Source organism: Sphaerodactylus townsendi, linkage group LG03 (genome assembly GCF_021028975.2).
Source record: "Sphaerodactylus townsendi isolate TG3544 linkage group LG03, MPM_Stown_v2.3, whole genome shotgun sequence".
Lineage (NCBI taxonomy): Eukaryota > Metazoa > Chordata > Lepidosauria > Squamata > Sphaerodactylidae > Sphaerodactylus > Sphaerodactylus townsendi.
Genome location: NC_059427.1, coordinates 91458798 through 91486793, shown reverse-complemented (window position 1 = coordinate 91486793; position 27996 = coordinate 91458798). Strand labels below are relative to the sequence as shown.

The window sequence follows — 27996 nt, the reverse complement described above, 5'->3', positions numbered from 1 at the left end:
TCAAGCTGCTTAACAAAACAGAGCTTCATTTAATTTTCCGGAGAAAATAATGGCAAGAACTTCAGTCTCCAGCCCGGCGGAAGCACTTCTGGAAGCAGCTGACCGAACAGCCTGGCCTTACGTGCTTCCCTGGGCCTGACTAGGGCAGAGTCCGGCGAGAGGAGGTGAAGCGGGTAGAGAGGGGGTAGTTTGCTTGCTCAGCTCTTCTGATCAAGCGACTCATGTGACGGCCTGACCTCAGCCGGTAGGCGGGTCCCAGCAGAGCATAGTCTGGAGTAGCTGCAGGGCGGTGAGTTTGGCGTGGGTCTTTTGGATGCAAATCAGAGCTGGGGGTTTGCGTTGTTGTTCTCCGGCGTCGCTCTCGGCCTCTTGCACGGCAGGGAGAAATGCTTTGTGGAGCCCCGGGCGGTGCGCGCGCGGGTGTTTAGCTCTGATCTTGAAGTCGTGGTCATAAAAGGGTCGCTCGCGGTCGGAATACGTTTGTTTCGTTCTGCATGCACAGAATGGTTCGCGTTGTCTTTCCTGGGTTGTGAAACTTCCCTTTCCTGTTTCTCTACGGATGGGGGTTTGGTGTTTTTGTCTCCTGTAGAATCTAAATTGGTCTCCAGTAGAATCTAAATTCCAGTCGTGGGCTTCTATTAGGAATGTCAGGGAGCATGTCCAGGGCCATGTAACCTTTTCGTCAACGTCCCCTACTCGGAATTAAGGTGGCTAGAGAAGCACAGGAGTGGGTTTGTCTGCCTTCTCCACACATGCACAGAAGGGTGAAGTGTGCGTGCTGATTTGTGCTGGTGATGTTGGTGACTGTTTCTGAAATGCAGAGTACAGAGATGTGCTGCTGATTGCATCTGTGTTGCTGTAAAGAGCCTTTGGTGTTTTTCTTGTTTCCTATCTGTGCACTGGGAGATGGTGTTGCAGCCTCCAAGACAGCCAGGAGCTATCGAGAATAGGGCTGAGAGAACCCACATCCCTGCGGGCGGTGTCACTGGGTGGCCTTAGCCTGAATTGAAAGAGTAGCAATTTGCCCATCTCCTGGGTTGATAAAGTGGGGGTAAACTCCATGGTTGCAGGAAGGATGCATAGAAAGAAGAGATATGGTAGAAATTCAGGCAAGTTAGTTCTTGACCGATTTTTTCTGCATTGTGAGAAGTTACTTATCAAAAGGTATGTAAAATGGAATCCCCCAAGATGCTGGGTTCAAAAATTGCTATGCCTTTCTCAACAGGTGTTCCTCTCTTGGCTCCAATTTCTTTTTGTGTTTCCTTGTTTCATCCCGTTCTTGTGCTTCCCTTCTCATGTTTCGAAGACATATGCCCCCAAAGTGACCACAGGATTGTCAGTAAACAACAAGCTCTCCCCCCTTCCCCCCCCCCCATTATTTCAAACAGCAATTGAAGGTGCTTACCACTGTCAGGAAAGGAGTCCTCTGTCTTGGAGGAAGATCTGCTTGCATATGAGGTGTGTTTTTTCTTGTGAGAGATCCAGACCTCTGTTACAGGTCACAAACTTGTAATGCAGCAATATCCCTCATAATATCTGCACAGAACCTGCACAAAAGCGGACTTTCACATTGAAAAGCCTTGTGGCATATTTGCTGTGGGATTTATTTATTTATTCATTCACATTTTTATTCCGGCCTATCCGGAAAGGCTCATGACTTTATTGAGTGATATGCTTAGTGGTGAGGAATCAAGTCAGCTTTCTGCAAAACATGCTTTAAAATGCTAGTTTCTATGGTGTCTGAAGCAAGATTCATACAGCTTTCCAACAGTGATATCTGTGAGCTCTGGACATTGTTGAGGGCTCATGAATGTTCCCATGGTTGAGAGCTGCATATGACAAGAAAAAGGAAGTGGGGAGGGATGGGGACCACAATAAATTATTTTATTTTCATTGTAGTCGATGGATTGGCTGGTTGTTATATGGAAAGACTTTTATAGTTGGAAACTAGTTGATTTCTCAGCTAGAGACTGTGACATAGGTATAGATTTTTTATGAGGTGGGTCCAGGGGCGGGGCCATGCCCCCACCTGCCTCTGGGTGGGGCCACGCCTCCCCAAGCCCCGCCCCCGGCCTCAGTGCTTATAAAAGCAGCTCTCCAAGTCCTTGGATGGCAGACTCCCCTGCCCCCCCCCCCACTGGCTGGGCTCCCCAGCCGGCAGCCCCTTCTGCCCTCCCCTCCAGCCAGAAGCGTAGCTAGGGAAAATGGAGCCTGATGCAAAACCTGACTTTTGCGGGCATCCCCCCATGGGCAGCCACTGTGATGATGAAATCCACCCCCAAACAGCATCACTTTCAATGGTGTTTAAACTAGGGAGCCCATATTCTCCTTTTAAATTCACCTTAAAGGAAGAATCTGGGGTCCCTAGTTAAAGCAACATTGAAAGTAATGATGTTTTGGGGTGGATTAACTGTGGACCTCAGATTCTCCCTTTAAATCCATGCCAAAGGGTGTGGATTTAAAAGGAGAATCTGGGGAAATTTGGGGGGAGACCTGCTGTCAGGGATGCAATTGTTAAGCTAGCAGCACCAAACTTTCGGGGTATCTTTAGGAGACCCTCCTGATGATACCATCCAGGTTTGGTAAAGTTTGGTTCAGGGGGTCTAAAGTTATGGACCTTCAAAGGTGTAGCCCCCATCTCCTATTCGCTCCCATTGGTAACAATGGGGGATGGGGAGTTCATAACTTTGGACCCCCTGGACTAAACCTCACCAAACCTGGGTGGTATCATTAGGAGAGTCTCCCCAAAAATCCCTGAAATTCTGGTGCTGCTAGCCTAAAAACTGTGTCCCCTGCAGGCCAAAAACTGAAAAAACACTTTAAAATACAAAAAAAACCCACAAATATGGGGGGGGGCGTTTGGAGCTTTGGACATGTAATGGGGAGGGGGGTTTAAACCCGGGGGGGCGGGAACCTTACCTACGTCCTTGGCTAGAGAACTGCTGTTCCATACCCTGAGTTTTTCAAATAGGCTGAGTCTATATATCGGAACTAGAAATGCAAATGAGTTATCGTTTAAATTGCCCTTCTCGTGCTGTGTATTAGCTGGCTTTCCTTTCCTGAAGATACCTCTCATGTTGTAATGGTCTATTACTCCAGTCAATAATTGAGACTCATGAAGGTATCAAGAGCTTTATTGAACCATGTCAGGATCCCAGGGATGAGTAGCCAAAGCTGGGGGCTCTGGCTCCTGTCCCTGGTATATATCGGAAAACATTTACTCATTGGCATTCCCCCCCTCCCATCTTTCTCAAAACAATTTGCAACAGACCAGGAATTCCAGAGCAAGAGAGAGCATTGTTATGAATCAGAGCCTGCAAAAGACTCCCCCTTGGCCCCAGGAAATGGGAGATAAGGATTCCTGTATTCCTGAATCACTAGTTCCAAATCAAAGCAATAGGAGAGCCATCCAAACCCTCAAGCGGTGATAACAAGCCAGGTCTGGCCTTGGGCAAGTAACAGGAAATGCCAGAGTCAGTGGAGCCAGGCCGGTCTCTGGGATGCCATGTAGCCTCTTGAAGTAGCAGTTTACTCCTCAATAGTTTGAAGCAAAAATCCAGCTAGGCAGTGTTAAATTGTAAGTCAGTGACACTTAGGTTTGCGTGAACTCAGCAAACCTTCCCTTCCTTCTTTTCTCCTTGCCCCAATCTGAGTCTGGTAATGAAGCCCTTTTTCAAACTTGCAGGTTACAATGAAACTCATCATTTTAGAGAATTATTCTCAAGCCAGTGAATGGGCTGCAAAATACATTAGAAATCGGATCATCCAGTTCAACCCTGGTCCAAGCAAATACTTCACTCTTGGGCTTCCTACTGGTGAGTTCAAACCAGATTATGTATTTTGGGGTAGCTGCCACCCCAGTTCTGACTCACTATTTAAGATGTTCTTACTCCACTTTGGCCGACATATTACAAACAAGGCATGCCAACCTCTGCAGGGTGTTGGCTGTTACTTATTGGAAGCCTGAGGGTTGGATCTGGTGCAAGGGCTGTGTGAGTATCACTGCCCTTCCAGGCTCTTCCTTCTTCCTAGAAGCCATTTCTCCCACTGGGAAAGCTCATTCTTGGAGTAGTGGCATCCATCTCAAGTAATTGTTTCCTTTTTCCTCTTCTGGCAATCAGTCTCTACTCACAAAAGTGGCAGGAGGAAGCAGTTTTGCCCCTTTCTTTTCACCACTGCATACCCCCAAGCCCTCATGGGTATTACTTAATGAGGATTCCACAGAAACAAACTTTCCTGGAGTCAGAAATGGTTGCTGAAAGGGAAGAAGAGCCAAGAAGGTCAACATCCATCAAAACTTTCAGCTGATGGATTGCAGAATCCAACCCACTGACCTGCTTAGAGAGCATCAGTGTGTATAAAACGTATACTGTAGTCAGTAAAAACTCATAAGCTTGGAGTTAAACATGTGGCTTCCATGAGTACCTTTTCATATGCGCAACCTGTTAACTGTTTTTCTTTATTTAACAATCTCATGACCGGCTGGCCTTGGACAGAACCAGTCTTGCAAATACCATTCTCTGTTTCTATCCTTGCATAGAAGCCATTGTTGACAGAAATTTAGTCAAAGTAACACCAAGATTGCCCTGACCTGGATGGCCCAGGCTAGCCAGGTCTCATCAGATCTCAGAAGATAAGCAAGGTCAGATCTAATTAGTACTTGGGTAGGGGACCACCAAGGAAGTCCAGAGTTGCTATGCAAAGGAAGGAAATGGCAAATCCCCTCTGTTAGTCAGTCGCCATAACTTCGCTGCAACTTGATGGGACTTTACATACTCAATCACCAGGATCAAGCAGGCTTGCCAGGTGTCCAGCTGTGATGATTTTACCACAGAGTTTCTAGCTATTCCTAGAGTGGCATGATGTCACTCCTGGTTTTCCAGTTAGGATATCAGTTCCCTCCATGTCCCTGACTCTCATCTCCTGCTGGGTGCCAGGCACTGAGTGCCAAACCTAAGATCAGTATCAGTTTGCACACTCTGTTAACAAGTAAAATGCGGTTAATAGATCTAGTTTTGTTTATTTATTAAAAACATTTTTATACTGCCTTTCTCCACCAAAGTGGCAAACAATTAAACATTATAACCATTGAAATTAACACAATTTTTTACCTGAAGATAAGATAACACTGGCTTAGTTCATTTGAAAAATTTTGTCAGGGTATCAAGAGAGCCAGGAAGGCGGTCTTGGATCATTAATGTATTTTCAATACCCCCGCCCCCACCCCAGTGAAGGGAATTCCAAGGCAGCCTGTTTTGGCAATCCTACTGCTCTTCCTGTTAGATTGACTGGGAAAAGAAACCAAGATCTATTCTTTGAACATTATGCCTCTGTTGTCCATTGTTCCAGAACCCCTGCCTAATATGTGTATTGCCCCATTGTACACAAGAAGGCTGGTTTAATTTTCTTTATGTGCTAATACTTGGTGGGATCATTGTATTGATGCCAATAGAAAACACTTCAGAGAAACACCTCTTGAAACCAAAGTGCCAATATAGTCTTGTAGAAAATGGCAAAGTTCTGAACAGTGTGAAATCAAGCAGTTGAAGGCAGCATTAAAATTATGAGAGGTTGGGAATGCATTTGAGCCATTTTGCTGGCATATGTGACTCCTATGAACGGATGTAGCTGTATTGTGCTGAAGGTCTAATGAAGGGCGCTCTGCTTTCTTTCATCCAGGAAGTACACCGCTAGGGTGCTACAAAAAGTTAATAGAATATTTCAAGAATGGAGATCTCTCTTTCAAATATGTGAAAACCTTCAATATGGATGAATATGTAGGTGAGTTGTTTTGTGTTAAGAACTGTAGGGGGAAGAAATAATTGCAACTCTTGGCTCTCACATTTTGTTTGGTTGCTTTAAATAAATAGGCTGGGATTCTGTATTGAAGTGCAGAGACTGAGCTGGAATCTTGAAGACTGATTCCTCCATTGCCTCTTCTGAGTATTTCTATCTATTTACTTTAGTTCCCCATCTACAGCATGGAGATATTATTAACTCCTTGTCCAGAAAGTTGCAAGGATTACTGAGGTAAAAACTGGGTCTCATGAAAAAACTCTGCTGATGGAAGGGGGGCAATTTTTGCTGATTCTCCCCTCTTATTGCTGGCCTCTGACCCTCGTCTCATGCTTTCCCTGGAACCTCTCTCCCCCCAGGTTTTAAATATCATTTTGGGCTGCAGTGAGGGGGCAGGAGGCATTGCCATCAGTTCTCAAAGGATGGCTGTGCGTCTTGTTTGGTTCTGTATGCAGGGAGTTCTTTTCCAGACTAGTGCTGCAAATTTAACAGTTTCTTGTATAGCCTAGCTTGATGCTGATTAGAAAACAATTAGAAAATGAGCACCATAGCATACTCTGTACTTCTTTGAGAAGGCGTTTTATCTCAAGGATCCTGAGTAGAAGTGCTGTTCATGTTAGAATACTACTGTCAGTGGAGAGGTGGGGAGTGTTTTTTTTTTACAAAATTACTTAATGTTTTTACCTTACAAAATGGAAGTGCATATATAAAAATACAACTGAAATGAAGACATGCAAAATGTTCCCTGAACACCCCTCAAACAGGCAATAAGCCACAAGGTCATCCTGGGTTTGGGCTGGGGCTGGTTCTGTCAGCATGGCTGACATATGGCTGCAAGCATATTTGCTGAATTTATATTGCTGAATTATTTTAATTGAGAGCCCCCTCAAGCCGGACTGTGAAGAAGTGGCATAGTAGTCTCCTAAATAAATGCATATTTTTTCTTTGTCAACTGAAATTGCTGAGTAGGAGGGCGGAGCATAGAGAGATGAGGAAGTAAAGGAAAGGCTTCAAGGGCAGAGAAGCAGGATGTAGAATTGGGGCTAGCAGTGATAGGTGCAGAAAACCAGGGATTTGAAAGGGTAATAGAGAAACTGAGACTGGAGATTTTGGCAAACAGGTTGGCAAGGACAGTGTGATTGGATTAGAGGAAGCAGGCAGAGAGAGCCAGAGATAGGGAGAAGAAATTCTAATTTCAGATGAGTTTGTGGGTATAACAGTTGTAGTAACGGTGAGGATTCTTGCTTCAACAGGACTTCCAAGGGATCACCCAGAAAGCTACCATTCCTTTATGTGGAACAATTTTTTCAAGCACATTGACATCTCCTCTGAAAACACTCACCTTTTGGATGGAAATGCTGCTGACCTGCAAGCAGAGTGTGAGGCTTTTGAAGAAAAAATCAAGGCAGCTGGAGGAATTGAACTCTTTGTTGGAGGTGAACTTTTGAAAGAGTGGGGGGAAAAGGGTTGAGATTTCACATGTGTACTCATCACTCTGTCATTGGAACAGGAAGTGATGATTTGCATGTGGCATCCAAGATCAATCACCTCCACACACAGCATTTCAAGTCCCACTAAAACATTTGCGGTGAATGCAATTTATGTTAAGCTGTAGAGTCAAGAGATGCTAAGCAAAGTATATGTCTGCATACAACAGATTTAGGATATTTAATAAGAAAATTGGTGTGTGGCTTGCTATAATCGTATGACCAACTTACAGTGGAACCTCGGTTTTCGTTGGTGATCCGTCGGTGATTCGTCAGTTTGGAAACACCCGACGAAAACCAAGGTACGCCATTTGCGCAGGCGCAACGCAGCAAAGTTACGCCGTTTGCGCAGGCGCAACACAAACAACACAGCTTAGTTACGCAAAAGTCGCCTCGGATTTCGTTGGCACGCCGACTAAATCCGAGGCGACCGTCGAACACCAAGGCAATACAATGGCTGGCAACAATCGATGATAACCAAAACTGACGAAATCCGAAGTCGCTGTAAACCGAAGATCCACTGTATTCAAATGCCCAGAGCAACTGTTACTTACTAGACATGCAACCTCATCCTATTGCTGTTTACTGATGAGCAAGTCTTATGGCTCCATTGGGGCTTGCTTCTCAGTATGGAATACTGCACATTTTTGGTACTTTCTTTTATTAATGGTATGCATGTCTAGTAGTTCTCAGAGTATAAAATGTTTTTTTAACAGGTGAAATTCCCCAATTACTCCTGGCAAATTTCTTTAAAACTGAGTGTGTGTAAACTGAAGCTGCTTCTTATTACCACTCCATGTAAATATTGTGACTACATTTTAAATCTGTCAGGTAAATTTTTCTTAGTTCATGTTTGTATGTTTATATGAAACGAAAATCAGCAAATTTTAAATATGGGTGAGGTGAGCTTGAAGCAGGAGATGTGACCTTGAACGGGGGGCACGGGGTGGGCAGGAGAGATTGCTTGGCAAGTGTTGGGGACCATCTTTAGCTGCGGCTTCAAGCTAGGAGACTGGGGCGAACGCTCAGGAAGTTAGGGAGCATAGTTGAATTCAAAAGAAGCTTCTGTGGTTAACTACTTAGTTCATTCTGTACTTGTATGAGATCTGTCAATCTGAGAGCCAACTTTATTTTGAAACGTCTGCTGAAGCTAACCCGTTTTGTATCCAATTCAGTTTTTCCTCATTCTAAAGATGGCTCCATTTTTCTTTCAGTTAGTTCCTGAAAATGGATACTCTTCTCCTAAATGTTTGTATATGGGAGGTGAGCAAATGTGCACAAGAAAGGTTCACAAGCTAAGACACATTTGCAACTCTTCCTGTTATGGTTATGTGCTCATTGTGCTTAAGCTGATGTAATGTTGCTTTTCCTTGAACTGTTTCCATTATAGGAATTGGTCCAGATGGTCATATTGCCTTCAATGAGCCTGGCTCAAGTCTGGTATCCAGAACCAGAGTGAAGACCTTGGCTATGGACACTATATTAGCTAATGCTAGATTCTTTGATGGAGACCTATCCAAGGTGCCCACAATGGCTCTCACAGTTGGTGTGGGAACAGTCATGGATGCCCGAGAGGTTAGAAACACAGTAGTAATTTAATAGAAGGGAGCAGAGTGGGAGTTTGGGGGCAGTTGTCCACCTTGTAGTCAAGATTACAGTATGTGTGTTCTTAGGGGGTGTTCAATCAATAGCCAAGTACTCCATTTCCCAAATACACTCTTTTTCAAGTCAGTTTGTTTGAAGGGGTGATTGTCTATATGGGCTCCCTTGTATATGTCCACAGCTTCTAGATAGGCATGTCTCTTTCACTTTAATGTGCCCCACAGTAGAGGCACCTGCTGCATTAAGCATGAATCAGCCCTAAAGTTAATAAGGACCATGGGTAAAATGCTTAATTAATCCTCTGCTTGCTTTTTCTTGTTGCCTATTAAACCACAGTTGGATTCAGTAATACATTCTGATGTCAGCAGAACATGAATTCTTCCCTTCCCACTGCGGTCTACACTGCCATGTGAAATGCTGCTGCTTATGGACAGGGGAACTCCCCAGAAACAATATTGGGAGGGGGGGAGGTATAGAAGGAGAGGAGTTGGAGAGAACAGCCTCCTCCTTCCACTGGCAGAAATGTACCTCTAGATCCAACACAATGCCTCTTCCATCCTCTTTTCCATGCACTGGTGACCTGACAACCTTTTTCTACTTTTCTTGATTATGTAAAGCAAAGTAAAAGGGTATTCTTGGTGTGGTTATGAAGCCCTTGTCACAGGTCTAACAATCTGCATGTTCTTACATTCAGGTTATGATTCTAATCACAGGAGCTCATAAAGCTTTTGCTTTATACAAAGCTATTGAGGAAGGAGTGAACCACATGTGGACAGTCTCTGCTTTTCAACAACATCCCCGTACTGTCTTTGTATGTGATGAGGATGCCACCCTGGAACTTAAAGTAAAAACAGTGAAGTATTTTCAAGGTACGTGGTCAGATGAGGCTGCGTTACTAAGGGTTACTCATATAAAGGCTGACTTTTGCATAAATATTAAACACTAATGTCACTAGTGGCTCATGGGCCTTGTTACATTGGTTACAATTAAAGGTTAGTGTATTGATCTTCATGAGACTTGTACTAGGGGAGTGGAGGACCATAATTCATGAGGCTGCTTAGTTTAATGATTGTTTCATTTGTGCATTTTTATTTTTTGCCAAGAAATCTAATACCTCATAAAAAGGTTCCAACTTTTCAGTGTCCCTTGGTTTCTTTGACCCAATATTTCTCATATCTCTGTTCTGTAATTGTGGTTTTGCTCACCTTTTTAAAAATATAATTGAATACATGTTCTTTTTTTTTGCTATGAGAGATGACTGAAGCATTTATCTTTCCTATATCTATATATGACTAGAAAGAACACAACCATCCAGGCAAGCCAAACAAAAAGGTACTAATGTAGAAACCTGCAGAGTAGCAACCAAAACCCATTTCTTAATTTAACATTTTGATATGGTATTGCAATCCTATGCAGAAAGTGGCAAGATTGTCAGTAAAAGACATGAATTCCACTCCATCACTATCAAAATCCAGTTTTGAACAGCAGCCAGTCTGATACCTGCAGGAAGGTTACAAGTACAGCATGAAGGCAATAGTATCCCCCTTCTGAATGTTCCCAGCAATTGGAGAACTACTACCTCTGCAGAGAGAGAGGTTATTAAGTATTATCAAAAGCCTATTAACTAGTCTATTATGAAATAGACCTCTAAGTTAACAGCAATCATTGCTTGGACAAGTTATTCCTTTTGTCTGTTCTGAACCCACAACCAAACAGATTAATCGGGTGACTGTTACATTAGAGAGGGAAATCCATATAGTGGTAATTTGAGACTTTTAAAAAATGTCTACAAGGAGTAAGCAAGTAGTAGGGAATAGGTACTTTTTTACTTTGATTTTTTTGCTTTACACAATGTATTTCACTCAGTGCTTTCCATGACAGGTTTGATGCTTGTTCATAACAAGTTAGTGGATCCCTTATACAGTATAAAAGAAATGGGAGCAGAAAGAAGCCAGTCCAAGAAACCATACAGCGACTAATCTCTTAAGTCTCTGGAAGCAGAACCTTGTGTAGGAAATTTCCACCACCACTTGCTGCAAATCTGTAAGAACATGAACATTTTCTATTCTATTGTTGGAAAAAATATATTGAATCTGCCATGGACCTAAGCCAAGTGGAGGCAGTACCAATGGATGCAGTAATCTCCGAGACAAAGCTAACTACGGTCACCAGTGTTTTCATAATCAAGACCAAATGAACAATAGAAATGATCAGTTCTTCGTAATAGTGCATGGCGTGCACTCTTTAAAAAAAAATGAGGAAGCTATTTTTTTAATTTATAAGAACTCAATGTGAAATGCTGAATAATGTGGTGCTTTGCTACTAATGTGATTTTTCTATATTAAAAGCATAAATGTTTTCCAACATAATCAGGCTGTTAAATTTTTCCAAATGGTAGGGAGTAGTAGCTGGGCACCTTTAATCCAAGTGTGCCCTTACATTCTCAAGGCGCTTGCAAAAGGGATGGGGTTTATAGTACTCCCTCTAAAGCTCATGCAAGTCTATAGGAAGGGCTGCTATGCCCATTTTTGAAACACTTCATTATCTGAATGTTACAAATGCCTATAACTCCAATCAGAGATGAAGGAGAGAGGTGGTTCATTATGGCACAATGCAGGAAGGGATTTACTAATAAAGGGTTTTGTTGGCAGGCTGTAATCCATCTCAACTAGAAAGTAGGGCTGCATAAGCCAGAACATCAACTAGTCAAGAGGAAGACTTCCTAGTCTTCCTGCTATGTTACAGGAGAAGGGCCTCTGCAGCACACTAGGGAAAGTGGTAGGGGAACAAAGTCAGACACTTTACTGCCATATTAAAATCAACACATATAATAGCTCTGCCAAACCCCATATACTGCCTCATATCCAATCAAATGCCCTAATCAGGAATAACCAATATTCAAATTCCCTTGATTATCATCCTTCCACATTCAAGTTTTTAAATCTCTTTAAAGGACAATTGAATGCCTAATTTGTAAAATTAAAAAAAACTTAGAAGAAAAGGAGTAACTCAGTTTTAACGTAAGCTAATCAGCATATTCTAAAGTCAGTTTCTGAAGAAGCAGGAAGAGATGGATCCTTCTGAAGTCTTGATACACCTGCATTAACAATATAGAAAACACAACAGGCTATCTACTACAAATGGGGATTGGAGGAGAACAGTTAGGAATTTCACATTTGTGTAATGATTAACAAGGAAAAGATGCCTGCATTGTCAGCTAACTGCTAAGTCAGTTTTAGCAGCAAAAGACCAAATTACCAAAAAAAATACTGCAAAGTGTCTATTATCGAGTTTTTGCTTGATTTTCAGTGCACTATTTGAAAATTAAAGGAAATTTTTTAGAAGTCATCTCGATTACTTGAAAATTGTAAAAAGGTATTTAAGTCACCACCCTCAAGGTATTCAAGGCTTCAAGCTAGCAGCTTTAAGGTATCAGCAAACTTAAAGTGACTTTATAAGCATTTTGTAGTTCTTTTGTGCCTTCTCATCATAATTCCAGTATTGGCAGGGTAGGGTGGGAATCTGGCACAAAGCAGGTATGGCAACTGCTTCAATTGTGTTTTCCTCAGTTTTTGGTCAGTGGGATGGAGAACTAGTCCTCATCCTGGAAATCATCATCATCATTTTGCAAAACCTGAAATAATCTGAAACACATTAGAACATTAATTAGGAACTAGAAGGTCATCCAAAGGTACCAATGTAGTGCCAACTCAGAACACAACAGCTTGGTTCACACTTTCATTCCCCAATCTTGCAACTTAAGTCCTTTTTACATAATCAGCAGCATCAAGTGGACACTCAAATTGAAAACAAACACAACTCTGGTTGTAAAAAATTTCAAGTTGGGAAGAAAATTAGTGCAGAACTCATCTCTCTGTTTCACTAATATGGCATGTCTGGGAAGCTGTTTTACATGAGGGAAGATTAAAATATGCAATTTCCCCCATGCAGGGTCTGAAGTGGCATATTCCAGGGTCTGGTCCACTGGCGTAATGCCCATTGGGCAAGGTGGGCAGCTGCCCAGGGCATCACCTTGTGGGGGGCATCAAAATGCTGGGTTCGTTTTTGGGTATTTTTAGTGGTTTTCCATTCATGGCCTGCAGGGGGTGCAGTTTTTTAGGCTAGCGGCACCAAAATTTCAGCGTATCATCAGGAGACTGTCCTTATGATACCCCCCATGTTTGGTGACGTTTGGTTCAGGGAGTCCAAAGGTATGGACTCCCAAAGGGGGTGCCCCTATCCCCGATTATTTCCAATGGGAGCCTTTAATAGGAGATGGGGGCTACAGTTGCGAGGGTCCATAACTTTGGCCCCCCTGAACCAAACTGCACCAAACCTGGGAGGTATCGTTAGGGCAGTCCTCCTTATGAGACCTAGAAAGTTATGAGACTGTGCCTTCAGAAATGTGCCCCCCCCCCAGCCTGCAACCCCAATTGGCAACAATGCAGAAAACTCAATGCAGAACAAAGATTCTTGGGCAGAATTTCGGGATGTTCTTGCAGGGAGGGCATTCTTGGATGTATCAGCACCAAAATTTCAGAATTATCATCTGGAGCCTATCATGATGGCACCCCCCAGGTTTAGTGCAGTTTGGTTCAGGGGGTCCAAAGTTATGGACCCTCAAAAGGGTAACCCCCATCTCCTTAGCAAAGAATGGGAGATGGGGCCCCCCCTTTGAGGGTCCATAACTTTGGACCCCCTAAACCAAACTTTGGGGGTACCATAAGGACAGTTTCCAGATGATACCCTGAAATTTCGGTGCTGATATGTCTAAAAATGCACCCCCTGCAGGCACCAATGTCCTGGTGCAAAACAATTGGTCGTGGTGGAGTGGCCGCCCATGGGGGGGGGGGGGGCATCCAACTCAGGTTTTGCCCAGGGCTACAGTTTGCCCAGGGCTGCCTCGTTACGCCCCTGGTCTGGTCTATACAAGTAGCAGAGGTGGTAAAAGCCTGAGGTAATACCATTTCAGATTGAAAGTGGGATTGCTATTTTTAAGTAATCCCTCATGTTAAAAGATACCTGACAGAAAATAACTAGAATAGCAGACAGGAAAGTTCCAGCTAATTCAAAACTACTTACAGGGAGGGTTGTTTAATTTTGGGAAGCATTCAAAAATGGTATCTTTTTGAATGCTTCCCAAAATTATCTTCCACCTGAAGCACTGGCGTAATGCCCATTGGGCAAGGTGGGCAGCTGCCCAGGGCATCACCTTGTGGGGGGCATCAAAATGCTGGGTTCGTTTTTGGGTATTTTTAGTGGTTTTCCATTCATGGCCTGCAGGGGGTGCAGTTTTTAGGCTTCCTTTACCAAAATTTTAAGCGTATCATCAGGAGGCTATCCTTATGATACCCCCCATGGTAGGTGGCATTTGGTTTAGGAATTCCAAAAGTGCCTGGGCTCCCAAAGGGGACTCCTATCCTCGGTGGTTTCCAATGGGAGCTAATAGGAGATGGGGGCTGCAGTTTTGAGAGGTCCATAACTTTGGCCCCCCTGAACCAAACTGCACCAAACCTGGGAGGTATCTTTGATAGACGATCTCCTTATGAGACCCTGAAAGTTATGAGACTGTGCCTTCAGAAATGTGCCCCCCCCCCAGCCTGCAACCCCAATTGACAGCAATGCAGAAAACTCAATGCAGAACAAAGATTCTTGGGCAAATTTCGGGATGTTCTTGCAGGGAGGGCATTCTTGGATGTATCAGCACCAAAATTTCAGGGTATCATCTGGAGCCTGTCATGATGGCACCCCCCAGGTTTGGTGCAGTTTGGTTCAGGGGGTCCAAAGTTATGGACCCTCAAAAGGGTAACCCCCATCTCCTTAGCAAAGAATGGGAGATGGGGCCCCCCCTTTGAGGGTCCATAACTTTGGACCCCCTAAACCAAACTTTGGGGGTACCATAAGGACAGTTTCCAGATGATACCCTGAAATTTCGGTGCTGATATGTCTAAAAATGCACCCCCTGCAGGCACCAATGTCCTGGTGCAAAACAATTGGTCGTGGTGGAGTGGCCGCCCATGGGGGGGGGGGGCATCCAACTCAGGTTTTGCCCAGGGCTACAGTTTGCCCAGGGCTGCCTCGTTACGCCCCTGACCTGAAGGGGTACAGTATGATTTATCACTTCACTGTGCTGCATGATTCTGCTAACTGTATTAACTGGTCCTTTGTGACAGAACTTGAAAGATGGGTAACAATAGGCATCTCTCATCACTACAGCCTTCAGGTCCAGGTTCCTATTTGCTTCCCGAAAAGGAATTCCTTCATAGAAAGCCTCAATGCCAGTTTACTAACCAGTAAACACAGCTCTACTGCATATAATTATATGATGAATTGAGAATGGCTTTAATTATTTAGTGGCTGGTTGGTACTCAAGTTCTTTCCCAAAATATTATTATTGGGAAAGAGATCTAACTTATCCACATTTCTTTAAGAATAAGCATTATTGTACAGAAAGAGAAATAAGATTTAATGTCTGGAACACTTTCCGCTAAGTAGATAAGTTTAAATGGTGGAGGAAGTGCAATGCTGGCCGAGGGTTGGATCCAGCAATCTGGGTAGACAAAGATCTTGTTCCCCTTCCCATAGTAGTCCTTTCTGACCCCTGAAAAGTAGATTCCCTAGGTGAAAAATCCAACAGTTCTGTGGATTAGGGAGAGGAGGCTGCACTTAGAATAGGGAACAGAGAGAAATCACCCAGATTACCCTCAGCACAATTCCATGGATATAAGATGGAGGACATACTGATTTCATCATCTAATCTACATGCAATCAATCCCCATAGGCCCTGCAACCATCAGGAGGGGAGGAAAAATCTACATAGTCATTGCTTTCTGTTGACAGTTCACTGGATTCCACTCAAAACCTACTATTGTACAGACAAGCTATCATTGTGTCACTGTAAAGGACACTATGGACATGTAGGTATGACACCCATTTCCTCAAGATAGTTTGTGTTATGTCATAATGTGAAAAGCATCTTCCTGGAGTTTTCATATGTATGTATGCTTCTACACATTTAGTACTCATTTTGTAATGAGTACTAAAATGCTGTAGCAGAAACATATTTTGCAACAAGCAACATCTGGGTCCTGTCTAGGCAATAGGGCCTGAGTTAAAAGCTCAATTCTGTTACTTTTTCGTCAGTAAAAGAATAACCCTTGTAAAAGCATAAAGAGAGAGAGAAGGAAGTAGAAAATCCCATCTATGGTGCAAGACTAAGAAGCCAAGCATATTCCACCTGTTAAAAGTGTTTTAATTACACGTGTTCTCTGAATATTTGCACCACAGGGGTTGTTAGCCATATGGTGGCTAAAGGTTCAGCACCTATCGCTAAGGTTTGCTAAACACACATTACCAATCAGTAAAACCACACCTAATATTTGGAAAAACAGATCTCCAGTTGTTAGGGCCACAAACTATTATTTACATGGTTCTATTACATCCCAAAGACAATCCAAACATTACAACGCAATTTTGAGATGTTCCTAAAGGTTGCCCAAAGAGTCTACGCTGAAATTCTTCCAGAGTTCAGTCTGTTAACACAAGCAAACATGGTATAATACACAGTTGAAAGCAACTTCTCTTTCAGAATGTGTAACTATACATACCGGTTAAAACATGGGGAACCTGTATCGTTAAAGTGTCCATATGGATCTGCCTTTGACAAAGACCTCATACAAAGCCAACAGAAATGCTTCATGCAGCCCGTGCATGTCATTTTGTTACAGCCATCCAACTTCTGACATTTAAAAGAAAAAAAATCAAGGATCAACTAAGCAGCAATAGAACATAGTTACTAAACGGAGATTAGCATATATGCTGAAAAATGAAATCTGCAATTCAGAACACTGCATAGTCACTTCCTTGTTGGAAGTGGGGCAGGGGAGGGGGGAGAAGACAACTTGTTCTTTTTATTTTTGATAAACAGAGTCACACATAGGGGACAGGTTAATCCCAAATTGGACAACGTACTTTAGGTGAAGTTTTACAATGGAAGAGAGACAGGAGAATGTCTCCTGAATTTTAGAAAGAATTCCTGGCAATTTCTAACACACGCCATCTGTGGATCTGGGCACAGCACTCTCACAGATTTATAGAATATAGACTTTGGCTCATCCTCTTTGGTGTGGAACAGGATCCTACCAAGCTAAAACAAAGCCTGCCACAATCTAGTGATCATGCTATTATCTGCATAATCTTGTGAGCAGTCCTGTGATCTTGGAAAACCTACACCCAGCCTTTCTAAGGATTTGTGATCACCCAAGTCAGTATGATGGGACTACTGTGCTGCTTAAAGATACTGAATGGTGCTTTCCCCCATATTTAACCAGAGATAATTCTTCCTGCATCCTGTCAATTTATCTAACACTATGGCTCTTTTGTGAGTCATAGACAGTAACCACTGTCCATCTTCTAAAGTTTCTTTCCTGAAGGCCCCAAGATCTGCATGCTAGGCCTGTTATCATCAATGTTCTCTTGTTCATTGCTGACCGTTTACCTGCATAACTTTTTGTAATGCTATGGGGTAAGACTAAATCTCCTCTTGATGGGAAACCTACAAAACAGCAAAAATGGTCTTAGCTTCTCCAGCAGCTCCACCTCTGCGTATTCTACATACTGCCAAAACTACAAAGGGTGTGATCATTATTGACTTGTGTTTAACCTCCCCTTTCCAAACAGGATGACTGAGCAGAGTGCAGCAGAGCAATTTGCAGGTATTTCTGGATGAAACATCTGCCCTTGAGCTCAACTTAGAAAGCACTTGTAAGCAAAGATGGTCAAGTGAAGCCACAAGTTGGATAAGGGTAATGCCTCACTGCTGCCATTGATAGATCTATCAGTGGGGTTTGACACAGTTGACAATATTTTAATAGACTGGCTGCAATCAGTGTTTATGATAAAAGGGACCACCATCCACTGGTCTCACCAATTTCTTGCTGGCAGTAAAGAGAGAAACCAGACAAGGCAGTTAGCTAGTTGAGACATGATATGTGGGGCACCCCAACAATCCACTTTATTCATAAAACTCTTTACTTTCTCTGTAACAGTATCAGCTGAGATCCTTAGGAGCTTTGGAGAGGGTTGTCACCAAGATGGCAACAACACCCAGTCTTACTCTCCAAGCCTCTGGAGGCAACTGTAAAGTTCCCGGGCCAATGTCTTAACACTGTGATCAAGTGACTGAGAGAACACATACTCACACTTACTCCAGACAAGATGGAGGTGATGCTGGTTGGGAAAGCAGAATGTTTGACTGGTGTTAATTGACCAGATTTAGATGGGGTAAAGGATTTTGCTGTAGATCAAATTAAGAGTTTGAGGGAGTTCCTTGACCTGGTCTTGCTAATGGATAAGAAGATCAGTGCTGTTGCTAGGAGACCTTCTTTCAATTATATCCAGCTCATAAACTAGCCAAATTTAGATCCTGCCATCTGGCTATGCTGATTCACACCATAGTAAACCTCCATATCAAACTGCTGTAACATGCTGTACACAGGACTGCCTTAGAAGACATTTCAGAAGCTCCAGCCGGCCACTTAAAACATGTAACTCCAGTGCTGCATCAAATGCACTGGTTATCTATTTGCTTCCAAGCCTAATTCACAGTGCTTGTTATTATCTTTAAAGCTCTTTAGCACATTTGTCAGTAAAGACAGTGCCAATTACTGTTCATCAGACACCCATAAGGTGTCTTCCCTTAGGACTGGATGTACACCAAAGCAAAATCACAAGCTCCTTCCATGCTAACCACACCCTTTTGGCATGACCAGCCAGAGTGGGTGACGACAACATTTTCACTTCCATTTAGGGAGGCATAGAAGGCAGATTCCAGAGAATGTTTGGAGGAGGGTGATTTTTCCAGATTTGGCAGTGGGTTTGCTGATCCTGTCTGTTTTAACTCTTGAGTGTTTTTGAATGCTTATAAATTGAAAAATTGAACATTTTGTTAATTGGAGTATTATTTATATTCTATCAACTTGTTCACTGCCTTGAGTCTAGGGAGATAAGGCAATGCTTTAAACCATCAAAATCAAACAGGAAAATATTGCTTTGGATGAAAAAAAATCAAGAACACAGATATTTGATTCAAGTTCCCCTCCTCTGCCCTGATATCACCTCTATATGAGTGCCACAGTTGGGACATGATTTGGAATTCTTTTCCAGCCATTCTCGACTTCCACTTTCCTCCAGTGCCTTTTGAATCACCCTTTTGCCATAGCGTTGCTCTAAAAACCTTCTTGCGGCATCATCTGCTTCAAGGTACTCAGCCTCCAAGTCAATTAATTTATCTAAGGAAAGCAGAGGAACAAACAGATGATTGTGTGAAGGCTTGCAACACTTACAGTAAACAAACATGCTTATCTCCATCTCAAACAAAGCAAATGCCATTACTAGTGAATTATGCATCCTTATCCTATACAAAACAATCAATAGTAGAAACAAAGTAGTAATTCAAGACAGATCATTTTCTACCTTTTCCCTAGAAATAAAATTTACAAATGTAAACACTTAAGTGCATACACTGTAGGGAAAAAATCATATTATGTAACATAACTCTGTTTTGTTTTACCCAAGCAGTGTTTTTTCATTCTACATTTTGTAAGTATTGCTTCCTCCTTGTTGGATTGAAGAGCTCAAGGAAGGAAAGAAGACAGGAAGCATGAGTGGAAAACGTTAAAATGAGAGTTATAGAATTAGCTCCATCTTTGGAGAACAGTAAGCTATACTTCAACCTCAGCCTGAGCTAAAGCAATCTTCATTCAAACATTCCAGAGTGAAAGGTCTTGTTCTTGCATTTAACTCACCTGCAGTGACTTTACATGCAGAGACACCATGATAAGCCTTCTGACACAAGATACAGAAAGCGTAATAGCACCTGGAACAGATGGCCATGCTACAGCATGGTTCTTGAACCACTGGTGTTTGGCAACCGGGGCGTGGGCAATATACCACATCTGCCATCAAATCCAAGCTGGACTGAAGCAGCAGGCGGTCATAACGTGCAAACAGCTGCTCTCCAACCAGCTCTTTAACCTAAAAGAACAGGGTATTAGTATATACTACAATATCAGTGATTTTTGATTCTTTAAAAAGAGAAAGCCATTGATAGCTATTATTCTGAATCTCAGAATGATTTCAATGTGTAATTACTGAGGGAGACAAAAAAGTGCAGTTATCAGTGCCCTATCACAAAAATCCAACTAGGTGTAATTGCCCAAAACTGCATTTTATTATGATTGGTCACTTTAGAACACTGCATATTTGTACAGGTGCTCAAGATGACTAAGGACCAGCACTGGTCCAGATAACACTGAATTAAGCTCTCAGCAGTACACTCTTCAACTTCATATACTTCAACTAAATCCAATAGCCCACTACAGAGCAACTTTTTAGACTTGGCCAAATCCCCAACCCTTTCCCATAAAAACTATCCTAAGCCTTGGTAGCCACCACCATCTGGCAAAGTTAACAATACACCCATTCCTGTTAAGTCTCAGGATAGAGCTGGATTAATGCCATGTTTCCCCGAATATAAGACAGTGTCTTATATTAATTTTTGCTCCCAAATATGTGCTATGTCTTATTTTCAGGGGATGTCTTATTTTTTCTGTGTTCTGTTCGTCGGGCATGCTTCCAAACAAAAACTTTGCTATGTCTTACTTTCGGGGGATGCCTTATATTTCGCACTTCAGCAAAACCTCTACTATGTCTTATTTTTCGGGGATGTCTTATATTAGGGGAAACAGGGTAGTTGATCTACATAATGATATAACATAATACATGTAGATCTGTTCCCAGATTCATCTGTTACAGTCCTTCTTTGTGTGCCAGCATCTATTAAGTCACAGACAGACAACATTTTTCTTCTTTTTAAAAGATTGCCATTACCTGCCCTGGAGTAGCAACAGAAGAACATTTTGGTTCTGGACAATTCAGGCACTGAACCTGCCCATCTCTGATCTGAATTTCAAAGTAGTCCTTTAAGCAGGCTTTGCAATACACATGCCTGCAGTCCATGAAGTGCATACATTCACTTCCCAGCTTTTCAGAAAAGCAGATATTACATAAGTACGTTTTACTATTAAAGCATTTTTCTCTTTGGGCCTTATCAAAATCTAGTATTTCTCTAATCAGACTGGACAGAGAATCAACATTCTGTATAGCTCTTAGATCGAGGGTTTCTTCCTGTGCTGTTGCAGCACCTGCTACAGCGTAACAAGCTTCTTCTTTATGTGTTCTGTTTTGTATTTGTCCTTGTTCACATATCTTTGGCTCATAAGGGGAGGTGATGTTCAGATACCCAAGTGTTTCTTCCTTGAGAAATTGCACCCAAGCAAACAAGACCACACAACCTCGATTTTCTTCCCATAAGTTGTCTAAGTGCTTGCAAAGTGCAGTGAGCTACATGAGAGACAGAAGAAAAGAAGATTATCAGCCTGTACAACTCTTGGGGCAATCTGTCCCAAACTGTACCATTTAAAAAAGTATCAGAGGTCAAAATAAAGGTATAATTAAAACAAGGCTACTCCCTTGTACTACAAGGCTACAAGGGAGCAGCAGTGGCGTAGGAGGTTAAGAGCAGGTGCACTCTGATCTGGAGGAACTGGGTTTGATTCCCAGCTCTGCCGCTTGAGTTGTGGAGGCTTATCTGGGGAATTCAGATTAGCCTGTGCACTCCCACACACGCCAGCTGGGTGACCTTGGGCAAGTCACAGCTTTTCGGAGCTCTCTCAGCCCCACCCACCTCACAGGGTGTTTGTTGTGAGGGGAGAAGGGCAAGGAGATTGTAAGCCCCTTTGAGTCTCCTACAGGAGAGAAAGGGGATATAAATCCAAACTCTTCCTCTTCTTCTTCTGCTATATATACTTTCCAAAAGAAACAGAAACACTTTTTGTATGCTGTTCTGGATGACTCAGGTCAGGCCTGATGTAGATATTGGTGTGCTCTTAAGAAACCCTAGACATTTAGTTAGTTTTCCAATATCAGATCTTAATTCCTGTGAAGATGTGTCCCTAAGCAACATTTTAGGTTTGTTACAGGTACTGTACAGAAGTAATACTTTTAGAGAATCACTGCTTTCATTTTAATCCTGTATTACAGCTTGACTATTTTGCATATTTAATACAGACTAACAAAGTTATACCATTCAATTACATAAAAATATCCTTCAAGTTCTGGGTCATTTTCAAAGTTCTGGCTCTAACCTTTAAGGCCATAAATGGTATTGAACCTGAATAACTGCGGGACTGCATCTCCCCTTATTGCCCCATAATAAAACAATTAAAAACAATTAAATACAGTATTAGTGCCTATTTATCATTAAAACTGATGGTACAAATAAACTTTTTACCTACCCCCTCCTCACCCCTCCACCCCTGGAGGTCCAACGAGATTGTCAAAAAAAGTCAATCCACAAGGCCCCTCCGTCAGAGGGAAACCTACTGACAATCTCCGGCCCAAGAGACATCTGGCTGGCGTCAATGAGAGCCTTTATGGCCCTGGCTCCAGCCTGGTGGAACAAGCTTTCAAGCGATGTTCGGGCCCTGCAGGAGCTGTGCCAGTTCCGCAGGGCCTGCAAGATGTGACTGTTCCACCAGGCCTTTCCATCTAGCCAGCCAGATTGACTTTTTTTGACAATCTCGTTTGGCCTCCAGGGGTGGAGGGGTGAGGAGGGGGTAGGTGGAAAGGTTTATTTGTACCATCAGTTTTAATGATAAATAGGCGCTAATACTGTATTTAATTGCTTTTAATTGTTTTATAGTAATGTTGCATTTATAGTTCTATATATTATTAAATTTTTATGTTGTAACCCTCCCAGAGCCCTACGGGGAAAGGGTGGGCTATAAATGGAACAAAATAATAACTAAATACATAAAAATTTAGAATTGATTTGCAGAACAGCTGATTCCAAAAAAAACACTGCACCATTTTGAATGCACAATTCAACAACATTCAAAATGCACTCGGAAGCATCTTCAACAAAGAGCCTTTTAACAAAATATATTTATTACATTATTTATATCCTGCTTTTTCTTTTCGGCTCAAGGAGGCTAACAAACTGTAATTTACAGAACAGAATCTGCAATAGAAACCCTCAATAACCTCCCTCCCCTTTCGTTGTATATGTCATTAAGTTTTAACGCACTGATTATTTTATTTAGTGGAATCTAGATTTTAACATACTTCACTTCTTGCACATAGTATTTCCATGGCTGCACCTACAACAACCAAAGCATTTGTCATAACTAAACATCTTTTTTACGAATTTGAAGAATACCAAAAATTAAAGATTAATTGCGAACCTGTTCTTGGGAGAGCCATTTGGTACCGAGAGTGAACACAGGTGGGGAAGTTGATGGATAGTCTGTTGGGAATTCAAAATTCAGAACAACTGGAGGCAAGAAGCAAACTGTGCATTCAAGTTTGCCATTCTGAAGATTATCTAATGGATTGCCTGGAACGAAGTAAAATAAATCTGATAAGAACATTAAGACAGCCATGCGGGATCAGACTAGGATAGTGAGAAAAAGTTATCTGTCCAACTTCTCTACCCTGTGCTTCATGCTATGCTCTTTTCTCTAAACTAAAAAAGTCCTAAACAATGTAGTATTTCCTTATACAGGAAGTGCTCCAGCTCCTTGATCCAGCAGCTCCCTCTTTTTTAAAGCTGCAGTATTCATTTAAGATACAACAACCAAACTGACATACAGTATTGCAAATGTAGCAACCCTATGCGAGGGCATCATGATACTGGCAGTTTTGTTTTCAAGCCTTTTCCTGATTATATGTAGTACAGAATTTGCCTTTTTATTTGCTGCCACACTATAGGTCAACAAAGCGTACAATTTCTGAAATTTCCTCTGGGTCTCTTTTTAAAAACTGGCATTAGGTTTGCCACTTTCCAACCTCCTTCGAAGAGAGGTCAATTTTAGTAAACGTTACACATTTTTGTTAGGAGATCTATAATTTTGCACCCGAGTTCCTTAAGAACCTTCATACAAGAACACATTAGAAGAAAAATTCCTGACTTCTTTCTGTGAAAAATATCTTAAACTGAGAAAACCGCAAAATCTATAGTTTTCAAAAGTTACCAAATTTATAACCTGAATGCAGTTCAAAAGGTATTCTCTCATCAGTGTGGCCACTGATAAACATTACTTATAATAATAGGCAATTTGGGGCAGAACTATTGCTTTAACCTTCAGCTCTTCTTCTGATAATTATTCCCAGTCCTGTAAGTTGCTGTTTCAGTCAGCAATCAGGATGCACCACAAATGTCTGCTCTTCTAGGCATTGTACCTCACTCCATCCTCCCTTTCACACAAACAATGCTTACTGTGATTTTCATCTGTATTATTTTCAAAAACTTTGGGATGACAAGCTGATAATGTAGCAGTTTCAAGTGGGTGACTTCCTGCTACTTTGCTGTAAAAAATTACTATTACTGTCAAATGTCATCTGGCTGAAGCCTACCCACCCTGGGAAGGAGGGAGTGGAAGAGGAAGGGGTCCTGTCAACTGGTTGTGGCCACCCACCCTAGGGAGAAGGGTAGGGAAAGGGAAGTGGCCCGTCATCTGGTCAAGGCCCACTGACTCTGGGAGAAGGGGAGGGACAGGGAGGGGGCCTTTCATCTAGCTGTGGTCCACCCACTCTTGGGAGGATGTGAGGGAGAGGGAGGGGTTATTTAAGTGTAATTCAAAGCAAGTCAACTTAGAAGTTCCATGTTGTTCATTGGGTCTTACTGTCAGGAAAGTGTACTCAGAAGGGCAGCCATTGTGTGGCAATGAATCACGAAATCAGTGATAAAGATAATGGACAGGGACTAAGGCAGGGGAGGACAGGCTAGCATGGGGGCTGGTACTTGTTCACATGCACAATGTACTAATTAAGTTTCTGCCTCCTGCATCAGAATACAAATCTCCACACTAAACATTAGTCAATGAAACTGTAGGTCACACATGCCTACTCCAGGCACAAGACATTCTGTCATAGTGATGGGACAATTTAAGATCAAGGAACATTTTAAAACTACTTCTGAGGTTTCTGGATCTTCTGCATTGTACGTCACTCCATCCTCCCTTTCATGCAAACAGCACTTACTCTGATTTTCATGTGTATTATTTTCAGAATTCTAGGAACTTGTGAAGGAAGCTCATGCTGTTAGTGTCATTTAAAAACAAATGCAGAAAACTTAAACACCATCAGTGTAATCCAAAACATGTATAATCAAAATCCCACTGCATTCAAAAGGATTACTTTGTAAATAAGTGAATTTAGGATTGCACTTTTGGTTTGATAAAATCAGATCACAAAACTGAAAAGAGGGGAAAAAGCCTGCACCATGAATAAATGTGTTAGTATAATATATACCATACCTCATCACTGCTGTATTCATATTAAAGAAAACTTTCAAAGCCTGAGGGTGTAGCGTATGCTCCCCTTCATACACAATCTGCTGACTTGACCAGGATGCATGGATGTCTGATCACAAAGTATTCCAAATACTGAGACAAGGAACTGGCAAATGAAGACTTAACCCATCACCCCACTTTGTGCAGAACCGACATGTCAAGCCACTGAGTTAAGCAACCACTAGTTAATAGATCTGGAACATGTGGCAACAAGACAATAATTTCAAGATGGCAAATGCCAAAAAAAACTCACCCCTCAAACATATACTGAAATTTTGTGGCAAGTCCACACAGATTTTCATTTCTCCTCCCTGTACGGACACTGCTCTCTTGAACTCATCTTCATCATAAATACTTGCCAAAGCAAGAAGCTCGTCCTCCTGAGCGTCTTTGTCCTCTGAAGACATTTAAAGTTCCTCCTAAAGATAAATATATTTCTTAGATTAAACAGACTACTGTAATTACAACTACTATTTTGATATGTACATGCTCAAATTAGTCAAGTGGGCAAAATTTAACAAATTTCAATGGAATGCCATTCAAGGAAGCATTTGCAATGCATGCCTAAGAGACCTTTAGTCCAAAATATGATTTTATTACAACCTAAAAGCATAAGCACAGAATCGCATAACATGTGATCAGAAGACAGTGGGACTGGCCTTCTGCAGACTGCCAGATATTCATGGAACTTCACAGTAGGAGTTGTATGATTACACATTGGTCAAATGAATAGCCAAAATGCAGGTTATATATAATCACCGACTCGTACCTCATATCACTCTCCCAACAAACAATGGTAGAAGCAATGTATCTTTAAATGCAGACTTCCAGTTTGACTGGAAAATCTCCATTTTACACTCTCGGGATGGGACAAAACTCATTGAGTTTGTATAGCACATTACACAATTCTGCATTTCCTTGGTTGTAAGCTTTGGGTTTAAGGGGTGATGGGCACAGCTCTAAGGCTTATCTGTGCTTTGAATTTTCAGATGATTCAGATATGTGGACAGTAACAGCCAAAAATCTGTCAAAATAATTATATTCGTATGCTCTAATCAAGAGTACACCAACAAACAATAAGGTTGTTTGGCATTTTGGTGAGAAACACCATAATAAGAGATGTGTACCTTTTTAGACACAAGGTTTAGACACAAGGTTTACTGTCTGATTGTACAGGAAATTACAAGACAGTGATGCTGGGCGCTGCCCTCATTAGCAAAACATAATATTCATTTTCTGCAAAGAAAGAATAAAAGATCAGTGTTTGCTTTACATTTGTATACACTTATAGAAATCACATCTAATTTTAGATATACTGTGAGGATTAACAAAACTAGTGAATCTGTTATGCTGAATCAAACAACTAGATTTGATGACTACAGATAATCAAAGATTTTCCAGAAAATAATGAAACATTTTTTTGGTGAATCAAAACAACGCAGGTGTAACAGAAGGCAGCAGAAGCAATATACGATGAGCCTTGATCCTGGGACAGAAATTCTACAATCAATTCATTTTTGAGAAGTGCCTAAACAGTAGCTATTTTATTAAAACAAGACCCCACAATTTATCTGGGGGGGGGGGGCGCGCGGCTAACTTCTAAGTCATATAAAGTGTGAATGACACAACCAGACACTTACAGAGGAATGAGATTAATCATTTATTATTAGTAAAGTCATAGGTAGTATCCCTTTGGTGACACTCATATGGCCACAATCCACATAGCTTTGTGTTAAGCAAACAGCGCAGGACGCAATTTACGAATCACAAGAAGATGCCAACACAGCAATTTGAATATTGAGGTTTTAGTTTAGAAACGCGTTACTCAGGAATACGCTTGGTGAAGCAACAGTGCAACTCTTCAAATGGGTGAATCACAACCCTAGGAGGGTTGCCAGCAACACTCCCAGGTAAACGATCATGCACAGGCCAGCCTAGATGTGTGTGTGTGTGTGGGGGGGTGATTTTCCATCCTTCCACATGACAGACTCTGTGCACGCGTGCCCACAGAAAGGGCTCTGAGTGCCACCTCTGGCACCCGTGCCATAGGTTCGCCACCGCTGACATAGCAGGACATCTACACAAGGACTGACTAAGGATTAAAAATAGCCATTAAAAGTTCTTGTTAACAGAAACACCTCTCAAGGGGAAAAACAGCAGGAAGATCCCCTGCAACGATTTAGTAATAAGTTGCACGCTGAGCTTTTAAAGAAGTTGCCTAAAAGGGCTTCAGTTTTGACTGCAACATAATTCATACAATAGCATAATGCTCAGTCCCCTTGTCTTGTTCCGCACTCTGGATTACTGTACCCTCGGCTTTGGCGAGCTGTCCTTCACTTCAAAGCCTCAAATGCTACGCAGAAGCACCAAGGCCTTCCTAGGGGGACTAAGCCCATGCCCACAGGTCTCTACTACCCATTCTCCCAAGCGCAAAATTCTCCTGACGCTGATTGTAATCTTTCCAGCACCCACCCCGTTTGCTTGTAACTTTCCACTACCCAGAGTAGTTTGCAGCCTCTACCCTCCTCCTCCACCTCCACCTCCACCACCACAACTCCCACCTCCGCTCGCAGATCCCAGCACGAGGGCTCCTCCCAGGGCACCCGCGCCTCCGCTCTCCAGCCCGCGGCGACCCAGAGCTTGCCACTCCCCACCCCGAGCTGACCCTCAATCTTCTTTCGTGCGTTCCGGACTTCCGG

General features: G+C 42.3%; 2 protein-coding genes across 10 annotated transcripts; one reads left to right on the top strand and one right to left on the bottom strand.

Moving 5' to 3' along the window:
- Position 1: 1 nt before the first annotated feature.
- GNPDA1 (glucosamine-6-phosphate deaminase 1) lies at positions 2 to 11254 on the top strand. Of its 4 annotated transcripts, XM_048488120.1 has the most exons (8): positions 2 to 289; positions 1389 to 1458; positions 3686 to 3815; positions 5680 to 5781; positions 7050 to 7232; positions 8674 to 8858; positions 9580 to 9754; positions 10767 to 11254. In XM_048488120.1, the coding sequence occupies exons 3-8, from the start codon at positions 3692 to 3694 to the stop codon at positions 10862 to 10864; spliced, it is 867 nt and encodes a 288-aa protein (XP_048344077.1). In that variant the 5' UTR covers positions 2 to 289; positions 1389 to 1458; positions 3686 to 3691; the 3' UTR covers positions 10865 to 11254. The 4 variants fall into 4 exon arrangements, with proteins under 4 accessions (XP_048344077.1, XP_048344076.1, XP_048344075.1 ...); XM_048488119.1 differs by lacking the exon at positions 1389 to 1458 and having other exon boundaries at positions 4 to 289; XM_048488118.1 differs by lacking the exons at positions 2 to 289; positions 1389 to 1458 and adding an exon at positions 296 to 332 and having other exon boundaries at positions 3687 to 3815.
- On the bottom strand, positions 10690 to 27996 carry RNF14 (ring finger protein 14). 6 transcript variants are annotated; one of them, XM_048488113.1, is made up of 9 exons: positions 27859 to 27996; positions 26425 to 26533; positions 25551 to 25716; positions 23189 to 23340; positions 20775 to 21287; positions 19691 to 19919; positions 19002 to 19174; positions 16493 to 16623; positions 10690 to 12529 (listed from the first exon to the last, which is right to left on the bottom strand). In XM_048488113.1, exons 3-9 carry the CDS (start codon positions 25702 to 25704, stop codon positions 12478 to 12480), a joined length of 1404 nt encoding a protein of 467 aa, XP_048344070.1. In that variant the 5' UTR covers positions 25705 to 25716; positions 26425 to 26533; positions 27859 to 27996; the 3' UTR covers positions 10690 to 12477. The 6 variants fall into 6 exon arrangements, with proteins under 6 accessions (XP_048344070.1, XP_048344073.1, XP_048344071.1 ...); XM_048488116.1 differs by lacking the exon at positions 27859 to 27996 and adding an exon at positions 27770 to 27792; XM_048488114.1 differs by lacking the exon at positions 27859 to 27996 and adding an exon at positions 27608 to 27726.